The sequence below is a fragment of the Scomber japonicus genome, chromosome 17 (assembly GCF_027409825.1).
Source record: "Scomber japonicus isolate fScoJap1 chromosome 17, fScoJap1.pri, whole genome shotgun sequence".
Classification (NCBI taxonomy): domain Eukaryota; kingdom Metazoa; phylum Chordata; class Actinopteri; order Scombriformes; family Scombridae; genus Scomber; species Scomber japonicus.
Window position 1 is genome coordinate 6,660,607 of NC_070594.1, and position 15,458 is coordinate 6,676,064.

At 37.1% G+C, this 15,458-nt stretch overlaps 1 protein-coding gene across 1 annotated transcript; it reads right to left on the reverse strand.

Moving 5' to 3' along the window:
• Positions 1 to 328: 328 nt before the first annotated feature.
• On the reverse strand, positions 329 to 12,670 carry pax1b (paired box 1b). Its single transcript, XM_053337461.1, has 7 exons — positions 12,583 to 12,670; positions 12,347 to 12,401; positions 8,855 to 9,066; positions 6,177 to 6,743; positions 2,760 to 2,899; positions 2,007 to 2,241; positions 329 to 390 (listed from the first exon to the last, which is right to left on the reverse strand). Exons 1-7 carry the CDS (start codon positions 12,668 to 12,670, stop codon positions 329 to 331), a joined length of 1,359 nt encoding a protein of 452 aa, XP_053193436.1.
• Between the last annotated feature and the right edge of the window lie 2,788 nt (positions 12,671 to 15,458).

Genomic DNA, 15,458 nt, shown 5'->3' on the forward strand with positions numbered 1-15,458 from the left:
TCTTATAAATAAACTTGCACTCTAGCATGCACATCATGGGCAGACAATGTGTTGTTAGCCATGGTATTGAAGAATAAGTACTAAACCAGAGCATTTAACAGATACATAGTGACGTGCAGGTATGCTTACATGCTGTTTAATGTGCTGCAGCTGAGCAGATAATTAGCTATGTAGCCTGCTAACTGAGGTTAGCGGTTCACTTTTTTCCCCAGTGAATGCTTCTTTAGTGACTCGTTCAACAAGCTGAGGTGCAGGACAAGATGTGCGTTCATGTCTGTAAGCTTGATAAGAAGGAGACTTTAGCAGGAAAGCTAATATAAGTTCTAGTTCAGAGTGTGTGGCTCTTGTGTAGCAGGATGCAATCAGGCTCAGTGTGACCGTCTGCTCTGCCTGTGATAGAACGACACAGAACGTTACTGCTTTATGTAAAGATTTGATTTTCTGTTTTGAAATAAGGACTCCTGCAAAGTGAATGGATAAGGAGGATCAGATGTCTTACTGAAAAATATAAAAAAACTTTTGGTATAAAAACACTTTTAGTTTAATGTTGTCACTTGATGTACACACGTTTCAGGGTTTCTTTGTTTCTTTATTGTTTCATCTATGTTTTATGTACCTTATCTGTGTGCTTAAATCTCTGTCTTGGAGCTATGTTCTACATGGCTGCAAGACAAATTTCCCCTCAAGGATAATAAAGTTAAAGTTGAAGACAAGCAATTCACAGAGCAGATGTGTATGCTGTAGCAGAAAAAACAACAACAACCTATACAATTTTAGTTTGGCTTAAAATAGCATTGAATGAATGTTTTGTGGTGATATTATAGGTACTTTTTAGAAATAGAGACAAACAATGTGTGATTAGTTCATTACAAACTCATTACAACACATGTGGCAAATCAGTATATAGTAAAGCTATAAAAACACTCCTGGACATTGGTTATTTTAGCCTTTCTGGATTTTGACCCTTTGGATTGAAACAGCTTTTTCATACGCCAAGTCAGGGACCTTTTGACATAAAGCAGGTCTAGACTGTACTCTTTAATTTAAAGAGACTCAACATTCCCCCTCAGGAGCAAACACTTGATGACAGCAGAAAGGAAAAACTCCTCTTTAACGGGAGGAAACCTCAAGCAGAACCGGGCTCTAGGTGGGCGGCCATCTGCCTTGACCGGTTGTGAGAAAAAGGAGGAGGAGAGATGACATGATGTTTGTTGAGCTTTTTGACAAACTGGTTTCTGGCTGCTGTTTGTTTTAACGGCTTCAATGAGGCTTGAAGCTGCTGGTTGGAGATCAGATTTGTGATCATTATCTCCTGACTTTTCCAGTTGAAATTGCAGCTGCAGATCAGAGGTGTGCATGAGATTTATTCAATAATATGAAAAGAGTTTAATGACATTTATATACAAATACCTTTTCTGTTATTTTAAGGGAACGTCTTTTTTTTTTTCTTCTTCTCACCAACTACGATCATATTAAACAGAACCTGACCTGGTAGCAGGTTCATTTTTTTAACAAAAACACAGTTTTGAGTTTGGCGCAGTATATCATCTGTATGTATATACTTGTGCAAAGCTACATTTTTCCTATCAAAAGCAGGAGCTGTTTCTGCTGTGTAATTTGGGACCATTTTTATCTCAACAGGGCCAACCCTGTCTCCGAAAAACACACACATTAGTGGTTCTTCAGCACAAAAACACAGCGTCTAGCAGAAAATAAAGCCCCTCAGATGTGTTTTTATAGCATAAAACACAGGATGGCAGTGCTGTGGCTTTCTAGAAAACAGTTTCCTAGATTTATAATTTTCAGCCGGCCCACAAAGTCGACTTCTCCTTCAGCTTCTGTCTTGAACTGACATATAACTGTAAATGTCAACAGAAAATTGGTGGATAAATACCCCATTTCTGTAGTACTAGTAGATTATTTTCATCCAAACATGAAGTGTCTAATACTGGAAATAAATCACATCTTACTCTGTTAAAGCATGTGTGAGTGTTCATTAGTCTCACCTTCTCTCTGTGAAAGTTTAAAAGATGTAGCATGGTGGAAATCTGCAGCCTCCAGCGATGCAGCGGGGCCAGGATGAACCAGACTGGGAGTCAAACTGGGATTCAGATTGGATGACTGAGGCTGCCAGTGGTGTCCAGGGATCATGTAGTTGGCCGCCGGGCCTCCGTACACACCGTACTGGTTCGGTGGAGAGTACGCACAAGCTGGGACGTAACCAGACAGGCTGGATGAAGACTGAGGGAAAAAAGAAAGAAAAATAAACAGAATTAAATGAGGACAGCTTGTATATTTTTTAAAGTAACTCACCAAACAGAAAAGCTCATGGATACATTTAATGACCAGGGTTTTCCTGCTTCTAGTATTGGAGAATTATAGTTTTATACTTAACCGCACAGACTGGTGTAGACAACCATTGGCAACACTTCCTACATCGTATCTTCAACCTTTAACCTGATTCTAACATTAACCCTTAAAGTCTTCTCCCACAAATACACAGTCATGTTGTTATTTTCTAAAAAAAAAAACACTTTCCAAAAATGTGCCCACCTCAAAAATGTCTTTACACTCCAAAAATGTCCACCGCAACCACTGAAAATACTTGTCTCTGATTGGTTAGGGCTATTAGGGTTATTAGGGTTAATTGCTATTAAAGTATAATAAGCTGCCGTTGTGTACTTTTCCCAAAACTGGAAAACTCAAATTAGTAAAGAATTCCAGCAATGTTACGAGATTTAATGTTTATTTTATTTTACCTGTTGTGGGTATTTGAGGTCTGGCTCGTTGTTGGTTTTGTCGGCTCCATTGACTCCAGAAGGTAACGGTCTGCTGCTCATACTGGTCATACTGGTCCAGTCCTCCACTTTGGTTGAGTGACCATCAGATCCAGACAGAGCTAAAATAAACAAATGGACACTTAATTAAAGATATGTTAACATTTTTTTCCAATTGGAAACTCTTGCAAACAATTTCAGTCCACCTTAAAAGATCAGTTTGATTCAGATTCAGTGAAATTTAATCCAGAAAGTGTTTTTTAAGGGGGAAATGAGGAGAAACATCTTAGTATTAATGACCAGGAAGATTGATTTCACTACTATGAAGAAAAGTGGAGAATATCCTCAACAAATAAATGTTAAAAATGATTAAAAGAAAGGTTTGCATGTTGGTGATGTAGTGGTTAGCACTTTCGCTTCCAAACAAAGACCGGCTGGCTCGGGCCTTCCTTTGTGGCGTTTGCTTGTTCTCCTGTCGTGCCTGTATGGGTTTCTCTCTGGCTTCCTCCCACAGACCAAAAACATGCAGGTTAGGTTAATTGGTGACAGTAAAGAGCCTGTAGGTGTCTGTCTCTATACTGTATATCAGCTCTGTGACTCATTGGTGACCTGTCCACGGTTACCCCCGCCTCTCGCCTCTCGACTCTCTCGAGGTTAAGCGGTAAAGAAAATGACTGGATGAAAAATCTCTCATCCCTTCTCTGATTTTTTTCCCCTTCTGTTTACAAAAGTTAAACACAAAATACCTTGATATAAAACAGACTCTGGTTTTCTGCTGGGCTGACTGCAGTTTTATTATTTACAGATGGGTTTTTTTTTTTTTGTCGTTGTTGTATTTCCTCCATATTTGCTAAATTGAGGCAGTTACTTTGCCAAAACTGCTGAGTAGCACAAAACTTTGAATTATATTTAGTCTCACGATTGTTGGTGGATTTTTATGTTGTTTCTCCTTTCAACTCTGATGCTATATGATTTATGTTTTAGGAAAGCATTATTTTCAAGGTATCTGAAGTTTTGGCAACTTTAAGAAAACTTCACATCCAACACTAAAAAGACTAAACACTGTTGTTGTTGAAGTTATTACAGGCTACATGGTTCCTCTATCTTTACACTAGATTTGAGTATTTTTTCACCAACACAGATGCTATTGTGAGATTTACACAAAGGCGCAGCTTCAAAATGATTACAGCTGCATTATTATATGAGTTGGAAAAAACTAGATTCTCACGAAGACACATTTTCTTCAGAGGAGGACTTACTGTTACTGTTCACATGACAAGATAAACTGGTGCTGTTTGAAATGGATAAGCTAATAGATTTTTACATTTTATAGATTGGTAACTTGCTTTTTAAATAAATATATCCTCACCAGCAAGATCTCAAAAAAAAATTATGTTCAAAGTAATTTTTAGTATCTATACGTTTACCATGAAACTTCATAAGACTGACAAAGCAATAAAAAAATCTGTATCTATATGTGAAAAACTGCATAAAGCATCATTTCTTCTCTCTTTCATGTTTTTAGAGACTGTTTTCTTAATAGTAATTTTAAAAACCCATGAAAATGGAGGATGTAAAGATGAATCTGGAGGCGTTTTAGGGTTCAAATGAATCTATACCCGAGCCGGAAGAAGAAGAAGAAGAAGAAGAAGAAGGAGAAGAAGAAGAAGAAAAAGTAGTAGTTCTGGATCCAGTTTGAGTGAAATCAGAGAAGAATCAAAGATGACAGAATGAAAGCATTAATAACTCCCTGCAGATGTGAACAAGACTCAAAAACAAAAACAGCAGCTGAACATCACGTCATGATTACTGAGGAAATTTGGCACCCGAGCTAATTCAAAGTGGCACAAATGCATTTAAACAACATGTAAAAAAAAAAAAACACAACGAAGAGCAAAAGAGAATCAATTAAACAGTAAATAACATATTTATAGTTTAACATATGTCTTTTTTTCTCTCATAGTAACTAACTGAACACTTCAACAGCTCATGTGTGTATGCTAACCCTCAAACTGGCTTATTTAGCATAAGATAGCTGTGTAATGTTTATTATCTTCTATATCAGTTTTTGTTGACTTGGTAGATTATCTCCTAATATCTTACACAGGCCTTTTGTGTATTTATGTATTTGAACAATGTTTTTTATTATACTTACAGTACAAACAGTACACAGCAGCCACAAGAGCTAAATATATGATGTGCTGAGTATTGATGGAGCGTGGCATACAGGAAGAGTCACCGAAATATGCTGAGAGAGTAGAAATATAGAAGAACGCAGTAATGCAGCAAATTATCATTTAAAGAGAAAGAAGGAAAATGAAATATGGGCTGAAAAAATGGCATAATTGAAGTCTGACATTTCCTTTTAAAACGTATTTAAGTCTTTGAGTAGTATATTTAAAAAGAAGTCCGAGTCTTAAAGTGAAAATCACCAATTTTACTCTTAAATCTGCAGATACTTCACTGATATCAGCTCAAATATCAGCATGAGTCATCCTCACAGTTATTGGTGGAGTATTATCGATCCGGCTGATTATTATCCTCAACAGCAAAAATAAGATAAAGACATTTTAATCAGATTTTTTTAATTTAAGGACTCAAGCTAAAGTTTTACCCCCAGTGCTTCTTAATATGAACACATGACCACTTATATAGTTCCTATAATTTGAGTTTATGTTCTCTGTGTTTTCTGGGAATTTGGAGGTTTTTAACACGTTTAAGAGGCTTTTAGTTCAACACTTAAAAGCCTCCACATATTTATGAGTATTTTAATCACGTTTTTTTTTTTGTGTGTGTGACTAATTTTACATTCATATAAATAATAAATGAATACATGATGCACAGTTTACCTAGAATTGTATTCCTAACATTGTGGAGAAGACTCATTTTAAATGCTTTAGACTGGAGAAATATAAAAATAAACCATTTGAAAAGTTTACAGACTTACAGGTGGTGCAGAATTAAACTACATCCCATTTTTCTAATTTTTAGTTTTAAATCATATTATTAGCTTGTAATATTATTTATTTTATCGCATTTATTTAAAAACTCACCTGAAACATGTCTGTAAACAGAATAATAAGCTAAAACTACGGGTGGCTCCAACTTTACAAACTCACTAAATGCGGACTAACATCTTTAAAACAAACAAATTGTGCACAATTCAATTTTATTTTAAATATGCCAAGGCTGAATTTTGGAGAAATTGTAAATGATTGACTAATACGATAATAAAGGCCTATAGCCAATTGATTTCCTCTTTGATTTATTTACCATATAAACAGTTTGGGAGTTTAAATATTTCGTTATAACTATCATATAATTTATAAGCAGAAGTCAGAATGTGGGAAAAGTTTAATTTTTTAACCTTTTAAGTGTTATTAAAGTGTTTCCTCCCACCTGCCGGGTCCATGAAGGCTCGGATGCCCAGGATGTTGTGCCAGCTCCGGGGCAGCCCGACGTGCCCAGGGGGTCCTGCTCCGGTCCTGCTCCCGGTGGGTGAGTAGGGGTACACGTGTCCGTATGGGGGCATCTGAGCCGGAGTCGGTTTGCTGCTCTCATGTTGAGAAACATTCCCAATCTTATTCCTGAGGATCCGGCTGATGGAGCTCACTGACGGCACGTTGTACTTATCACACACCCCGTCTGTCAGCAGCCTGTCTCGGATCTCCCAGGCGAAAATCCCCGGGTCTCCTTGCTTGTACTCCTGGATGCTGCGGACCACGGCGGGGGTGGTGACCCGAGGCTTGCTGCCACCGATCGCACCGGGCATGATAGAGCCCGTCTCGTTGTAGCGCGCGAGGATCTTGGACACGCAGCCGTGAGACACGCGCAGCTGGCGGCTGATGTCGCAGGGCCTCATGCCGAGCTGAGCCAGCTCCACGATGCGGAGCCGCAGCGGGGCGGGCAGCGGCCGGCCGTTCACAAACACCCCGCCGAGCTGGTTCACCTCCCCGTAGCTCTGCTCTGCACACACGGGAGTCAATTATACAACAGTTCATTACTCATTATTGGCGATTTTAGACCATTTTTAATGACAGAACCATCCAAAGTACATTAACCCTCAAATTTGACCAATTATTACATTTGAAAGCTGTAAATACACTTCTTACTTGTATCCTGAAATGTGATGACTTCTCCTTAAAGCATTTTGCAGCTGATACATAATGAGTTTCTGACAAATATTTATTAAAACATTTTTTTTAAATACTGTTGCATTCCTCACATTTCGTGTTTTTTTCTCTCCATTAAGAAGCGTAAAAACTGAATAATAAACTGTCTCAGCTCAGCTTCATTAAGGATTAATCTGGTTTATTATCTGTGACTGATGACGTATTCATGATTGATTTGTTGTGCAGAAATTTGGTAGAGAGAATATGAGCAGTATGTGATTGTTAAAGCTGTTAAAATAAAACCATTTGAATCTGTAGCATAATTGTTTGTCTCATCTCTAACAGACTGGCTCGCAAAATAATTAAAGTTGTATAGAATAATTTTAGAAGAAAAAAAAACAACAATAATAAGAATGTACTTATTTTTAGGGTGCTTAGATCGTAATAGAATGTATGCTAGGCTGCTTGGTCTTTTTTTTTTTAATTGTTAAGAGTTATTTAAAAGAAGGAGGAAAAGAACAACGCGTTTTCTTTACGTGTAATGCTCAATAATGACATTAAGCTAACAGCAGTTCTTGTTCTTGTTTCAATGCATGTTTGAAGTAAGAATGAAGCAGAAATATATAATAAAATAATAAGAAACGAAATTCAGCTCAGAGAATGAGGCCAAGAATTTGTGCAACGAAACTTCTTTGAACAGACAACAGGCTAAATGTCTTCTTCTTATTAAATTATGTTTGCTGGTGTTATTTTTAAATTAAATTAGCAGAGTGGCAAAAGCTTTAATATTTTTGTTATTTGAGGATTATATATGTGTTGCATTTTACGTTTTTATAACATTCAAATAAAACAGGAAGATTAATAAAAACATTTTCAATCATGATAATATTAATAACATTAATCATGTTAATTATGCAGCTGTCATCATTGGTAACAAAGCAGCTAATTGTCATTAAAGACCCAATTAGTGTTTGTTTTGACACTTTCAATTACAGATTGAATCTCATTACAGCTGTAAAACATCTGCTTGGACACCAATATAACTCATGTAAACAAACTTTTAACAGCATCAGAAAACAGGAATCAAATCAGACTTTAAAACCGGTCAATCAATGAACTAATTATAACTTTTATCTCTCTTAAATTAATATAATAGTCGAGATAATAATAATAAGATAATAATAATCTGAAACCACTAAAAATAAATCATTATCTCATCTTACAATACAAAAGAAACACATCAGCAAGATTTTTATCCTCTTTCAACGCCTTCATTTCTTTTGAGCCAAACATTTAAGTGAAGTTGTGACATTAAAACAAGAAGTGAAATGAATTTTAAAATGAGATTTTTAAACTATGGACAGGTGACGTGTTTGTTAAAAAATCTGGAGTTGAATCCTCTGTTTTGTTTTTTTCTTATATCCCTTCGCCTTTTTAAACTGGTGTTTTTCTGATTTCTGATTTTCGTGAATCCAAAACAGGTGAGTTTGAGCGTCTCTGCTCATTTAAAACATATTTATCCTCTATAAAGAAATTCCAGATCAACAACACGCAATATCTCCTTCTTATTTTATCTCTAATCTGATGTCCTAAAAGTTTAACAGCTGGATTTTGTTACTAAGCAACATCTCATTTTATACCTTTTACTCCAACACAGCATTAACAAACACACAGCATTAACAAACAGAACTGACTGATACAATTACTGTTCAACTAAGGAGAAAACCATGAAACCAAAGTTTAAAAAAGCATGTTGTATATTCATTTTCTATCAGCTCATTTTGTGCATCTCATTGTCTTTTATTATCTTTATGTAATTCCTGCTGCTGTTGCTTTAAAGGCATTAAAAATCCCCCAAAATATGCAACTTTTCAATAAGAAAATGCATGAATCCTCTCTTTCTCTCTCTCTCTATGTCACCTTCAGCTGCAGTTTGTAAAAGTTTAACAGTTTTCGTTGTCTCACCCATCAGCTGCTGTCCACAGCGCCTCAGCGTCTCACTGCTCCACCATCCAACACATCCAACAATGCTTTGACTGCAGCCTGGACTTCCCTGAACCTCCTCCTTCTCCTCCTCCTCCTCCTCCTCCTCCTCCTCCTGTGGGTGGATGTCATGTTTCCTGTTTGCAAAGTAGTCGTCATTCAGCAACCAGAAGAACGAGCGCTCCTGAACGTCTCTTTGGTAAATTTAAAGTAGAGGTCTGTCTTAATACAATAGATACGTCTCATTATGTAAGTCTTGGTTGCTGTAACAATTCCTCCTCCTTTCCACACTTCTCTCTGAATGAAACTACACTGTAAGAGTTGAGTGACAAAATCCACAGTCTTCCTTCAAAAGTTCAGCTGAAGCTAAAAATGCTGCCTCAGCAGTCAAGTTGTGGCTAAAATCTGTCAAAATGGACATAAACACAATGTTTGAAACGCTCAGCAGAAGAAGCGCTGCAAGGAAATGTCTGAAAAACACACTCCCATCATTACCGGCTGAGCTTAGAACAGTTTAAATACATTCACTCTTTGAAGGTTACCTTAATGTAAGTAAAAAGCCCTAAAACCCTCCAAATTAAAGTTCATATGTTGTTTGATCATGCACTCCAGAAAGACCCATAGGAGCATTTTCTAATCAGGCGCCTGTATCGGCAGTAATCACTCAACTGTTTCAAATCACTGTTAAAAAGTAATGATGTATCATGAAGGATGTGATAGTAATGTTTTGTTCTTCCTTTCTGTTTCTGTGCTGTTTGCTTATGGCTTCGGAGACTGAGGCGTGAACAAGAGTGTGTACACAGGGCGAAACACTTCTATGTAATGTATTTTCACTTTATTTTATTTCATTCTATTCATGTTACCAAGTTGGGATTATTTTCCATCTTATGTTACATTACTGGAGTTTTTTTTACATGCTGTTACATGCATCAAATGTTTTTGTTGTAAAGCACTTTGAGCTGCATTTCTTATATGAAATGTGTCATACAAATTAAGTTATTATTATTGTTATTATTGTTACTTAAGGTTAGGCAACTTTCAGGTTTTGAAAAACTGCCCTGACTTGTGGTTCGAAGCAGGAAGCAAACAGTGTCTCCTGCAGCAAACACATAGCCTATGTCCCCTTTTTGCAAGTTAGGATCTAACCTGCCACCTCCAAATATGGTCATTTATTAGTAAGTAAGTAAAGCACTTTTTAACATACTGTACAAAGTGTTTCACAAACAAACAGACATTGAAAACTAAAACAAAAAAAGATGAATAAAATTGTGTAATTTACAATATAAAATGGAACAGAAAAGCAGACCAAAGACATTAGAACAGAAATGGGAAGCCTATAGAAAAGCTTGCTGATATAAATGGGTTTTTAGGCACCATTTAACACCGTTGAAAGATTAAGCAGATCTTAAAGATTGTGGGAGATGGTTCCACAGAGTTGGGGCTAAGACTGCAAATGCGCGGTCGCCACATGTTTTGTTTTCCTTTTTTTGCGGTTAGTGCCGGCAATAGAAAAAAAGGGGCAGAAATTTGAGGATCGTTCTGGTCGAGAAGTGGAATGAAGAACGAGGAGGTCAGAAAAGCAGCTAGGGGAAAGGTCATGGAGTGCCTTATGTGTAATCAGCAGGATCTTGGTAGCTGATTCTGAATTTTACAGAAAGCCAACAGAGGGAAGTAAGAGGAAGGGTAATATGGGACCTATGGCCAGTCTGGTGAGTCGTCTAATTGTCTTTTTGGTAAGTTATATAGTGTGTTGTCACTTTATTATCACCTTATATAAATGTCATATGAACTGTATCACTTCTCCATGTCATAATTACTATGACCACTAGATGGCGTGTGTCACTCAAACGTAGCAACGTAAGTGTAGGTCATTTTTGGCGACTGATAATACGACCCATATAGTGTAAGGGTATTTCTTTTTCTTTTGGAGGGCTGACTCCTAGCAACAACACACAAACTACTATATATATCTCTGCTGCAGATTGGTAAGGAGCATTCTGGAGAAAGAAAAAGAGGGAATTCATACTGAACAGTCTTTAATTTATGTAGATACCAACTCCATGAAGTTAACTGTTGAAGCATCATTTTAAGTTCAGCTGAACTTTGAGATTAGTTTTGTGTAATGTGTCCCTTATATTATACAGTATAGTCTCGGTCTGGGAGAATAGTTTTAGTACAGTATGGAAAGTAGGAATTGTTCCTCAGTATTGTATAAAAACAACCTACCTTCCTCTGAGGTTATGCACGTTCACGATCAACTATTTAAAGGACTGTTCCACTTTATTACAATTTGGTTTCATGGCCAAGGAAGCTGAAAAAATCCACACAGTCATTTAAAAGTAGATGTGAAGTTTAAAGTATGCTTCAGCAGTTAGTCATATCAAGTGGATATCTGACTCATTTACAGTCTTTTTAGCATCAAATTCCCTCTTTGTGTTTCCCTGTTGAGCTGTGGTGGAAGTATCGTAACTAAAAGAGGGACTGAAACACTACAAGACTGTCACGTTCCCATTTATGTTGCGCTGATTAACATAATCACGGATTATGTTTACAGGTAAAAACTTTAAAATTAACCAAGTGCTGCCAGATTATTAAAAAAAACATATAGAGTTGAATATTGCTGTACTGTACTTACTGCTATCAGATATTATACTGCAAGATCAGAAGCAGTATTCATAAAGCTTCCTGGTACAAAGAGTTGCTCCTCGTGACACTTTCTAAGCCTTTCTCCTTACAGTTAAGACTAGATCCTGTTAAAGATTAAAGTTATTCACAAAGCATCTCAACTCAACTCCCAAACTGAAAAAGCGGGAACAGTGAAGAGGACTTTAAAAGGACTGAAGAGTTTCTTGAATACTTCTCTCATTATTTTCTATGCAATGGCGCCTCCTTGTGGAAGATTTACTCTATTACATTTTTTTAGCGTGAGTAGAGAGATGATAGAGAAAGTTCAGCTGTCTTCTCTTTTTACAAACGTTTCAATGTGAAGGAAAATATTTAGGTTGGATATGAAAAAAACAGTATTGATCACTTTTTATCGATCTGTAAATTCTTAATAATATCTATCTATTTGTAAGTTGGCACAATTTTAGGTAACAAGGTGATCAATCTACACAATCCCATCAGTACACAGAAGGTCAGATAAATATGAAAAAATGTCTACAAACCAACATACAATTATGAAGAATTTGATTTTCTATTCTGAGTTATTAATGAATAAATATTTCCTTGAGTAAAATGGAAATGGGCTACCTGTACAAATGCTTTAAACTCAACATAACTGACAGAACCATAATCTCATAACTGACTAAACCATATGTCATAGCTGTAATTAGTTTTACAAATTACTTTTTTCCCCTGTGAAATTATTACAATAGGAAATAATAGTAAATGTTAGATTCGTATTCAAGGAAGTATTAAATATGGGATTCGGGCCGAGCCAATCAGCCAGCAGCAATCCGTCAGCAGACCAACCGGAACACCTGCAGCCAATCACCCACATACACACCCTTATTGCAGTCACTGAGAGCTGGGAGAGAGAGAGAGATGTCACAACACAGGCCAAAACAAAACATGGCCCAGAACCACAGACCATAACAATATATATATATAAAGATGCATTTATACTGGTTTATTGGTTTGTCTTTCTGTATTTTCCACATGAACTGGACAAGTAGCTGAAAAGAGACTCTGCAATTCCTCAGTCTGACAGCAGGAGGTGCTCTGAGCCCAACAACCAAAGCGTTCACCCTGACCCTGACGGTCAGGGTGAACGCTTTGGGACGGCACAACCGGCATGCTTGTGAACTCTTTTCTAATATTCTCTGATAGAGATGAAATCATGGCAGACGACATAACTGCACCAACATCCCCTGTAAACTTGGAAGGATTGACAAGGGCAGAGTCTATCAGGCTCATAGGGTCCTGGTCCTCTGGATTTGTTTTCCTCCTGAGGGCTACTAACAAGATGGCAAGTGTGCATTGTGTGCGACATACCAGACAGTCAGTCTTCTCACAGTCTTTCAAGAGACAGCAGGGATTAGCAGTCACTCATTCTGGTCTCATACAGGACCTGAGATAGCCTCCTGCATCCTGCATTCAATTGAGATGCACCACTAGGGGCATTCCATGACTTCCTGATCATCTGCAAATAATCTGCAGCCACAGGAACAGACATGTGGTGCTGACACTGAGAGATGCCAGCCCAATCTCCATCCATTGGAGCAGGGGCCTCAACTTTGACAAATTTGAATTTTATAATTCGGTGAGCAGACCAGAAGCAGTGTGTTGGGAGTGTGTTCAACTACTGTTTAGTTGACTCCATCAGTGGGCGTCATTACATTTCAAATTACTGCTGTGTCTTACAGCCCGACTCCAAACACTATCTCTGTGTGAAGTTGCTCATTTCATTTTATATGTCCAAGAATATGTGATATTTAATGTCTTAAAAGTCTTCCTCAATAGTACTAAGCCACAGACTCCAGGATGTGGGTCCATGTACGTGTGCATAAAATCATGTATCATTGCCATATTAAAGAGATAAAGATTTGGTTATCAAACTGAACTTTACATTTCACATTCTTCATGTTTCACCATGAGTCAAATTCTGTTGCTATGCTATTCTGTCTGTTTATGTGTTTTCTGCTCAACAGTGTCTTAAAAATAAACTAGATCCTTTTTCATGATTATTATTCTTCACACATTCAACCTCCTCAGTCTTTTTTGGTGACTGTGAGCTTTGTGCGGTTTTGGTGTCTATTAGGTCATTGTCGTTAGAGGTTAAAACCTGCAGACACCTGCTGCTGTCGTGCGAAACACTTCCACCTCAGTTCTAAGAAACTGACTGCAAATATACAATGAGGAACTTACAGGTCTCAGACCACTAAAATAACATCTTATCTGATTGACTCTTCATCCGTTTGTTTATGTGTGCTGTAAAACGTCACCATGAATCCTTTCAAGACTGAATCCTAATTCTGTTTCAACACATATTTTATACTTTTTACTTATTTGACATTGCAGTTATGTGTCTTAACCAATATAGGGGCTCTACAGAAAAAATGTAATTTTTAAGGGGAACCATTTGTCTAACTGGTCATACTGGTCCTATGCACGAAGTAGCATCACATGATGAGGTCATGGTTATTAACATGAAATACTTTGCAGGAAGTGTATTGTTGTCTTGGTGATGAGTGGGTGGACACATGTATCCTTAACTTCTACAACATCTAATCCTTTATGTATTTACTCTTGTCTGATTATAAAATCTTATATAGATATATGAAATTATATAACATACTGCAGATGTGAGTGCTAGCTTTCTCGAAAAAGGAAAAACTTTCCAATTTAAAGTAAATATACACTGTCTATAAAAAAAGTTGATAACTCACAAGGAAGAAAAATAGATTGACCACAAAGAGGAGGAGACACTTAGCTCATTACAGGAAATAGATAGTTTATTTCTGCATTTTGAGAGCTGAAAGCGTGACAAGAAGACAGAGAGAAAGAGAGAAGCACGATGGCTGAACTCAGGTGGATTAAAATGTTTTTATTTCTGATTCTGGGGCTTCAGTTTACAGGTAAGATACAAAAACCTGATTAAATAACCTTCATTTTACTGAGACAGTGAAATAAGTTGTCTTTTGTAACATTCACACTACAGTCATATTCTTATTTCAGTTCATTTATCACATTTCTTTCTCAAATTCTCAACAGCAGTAACTGGACAAACTTACCTCTACATCACTGTCAGAGATGGAGATGAAGCCACTTTGTCCTGTGATAATGTGATGACTGATCAGGATAAATGTGACAGAACTGTCTGGCTCTTCAATGGTTTAAGAAACACAGCAACAGTAGCGCTGATTAATCTTGGGCAGATTGGTGAAAATGCCAAATCTAAATCAGACAGACTGAGTGTTACAGCGGACTGTTCTCTGGTTATAAAGAAGGTCACAGTTGAGGATGCTGGTCAGTACACCTGCACACAGTTCGATAGATCAGGACAACGACAAGGTCGAGACTCTGTGGTTATTCTGTCTGTTGTTAGCAGTGAGTATTTATATCATAATGTTTTCAGATCAAACTGTCTTGTTAGAACAATATACTGAAACATTACAATAATTATGATTACAGTGATGTAGTTAATTTTACTCTTGTTGTCTTTCTCTCACAATATCTCCATCTTCACCAGTGACTGAACATAAGGACGCTGATAAGGTGACGTTAAGCTGCTCTGTGTCGATATATGGATGGTGTCTACACACAGTGCAGTGGGTGTATGAGGGTAATGATCAGGATGTGAACACTCAGCACATGAAGGAGCCACAGTCTTCTTGTTCTGCTACTGTGGAGTTTACAACTCCAGAGTATTCTGAGTTATTTAAGTGTAGAGTGAGAGATGAAAACAGTGAAGTGCATCTGTTTACCTTCAGCCCTCCATCTTCAGGTGAGAAATCTGCTTTAATTATGTGTCGATGATTATTTTGAGTATTTTATCATCATGGTTTAAGTTTATTAGATTTTATTTGTCCAGGTGAGGATGTAAAAAATTAAATGAAACCCAAAACATCAACACAAATAAAAT

Coding starts and splice junctions, on each gene's coding strand:
- pax1b (XM_053337461.1), bottom strand. CDS start 12,670: ATGCCGGTTGTGCCGTCCCAAAGCGTTCACCCTGACCGTCAGGGTCAG. Junction 12,402..12,582: donor GGCTCAGAGCACCTCCTGCT/GTCAGACTGAGG, acceptor TCTCTCTCCCAG/CTCTCAGTGACTGCAATAAG. Junction 2,242..2,759: donor ACCTCAAATACCCACAACAG/GTAAAATAAAAT, acceptor TTTTTCCCTCAG/TCTTCATCCAGCCTGTCTGG.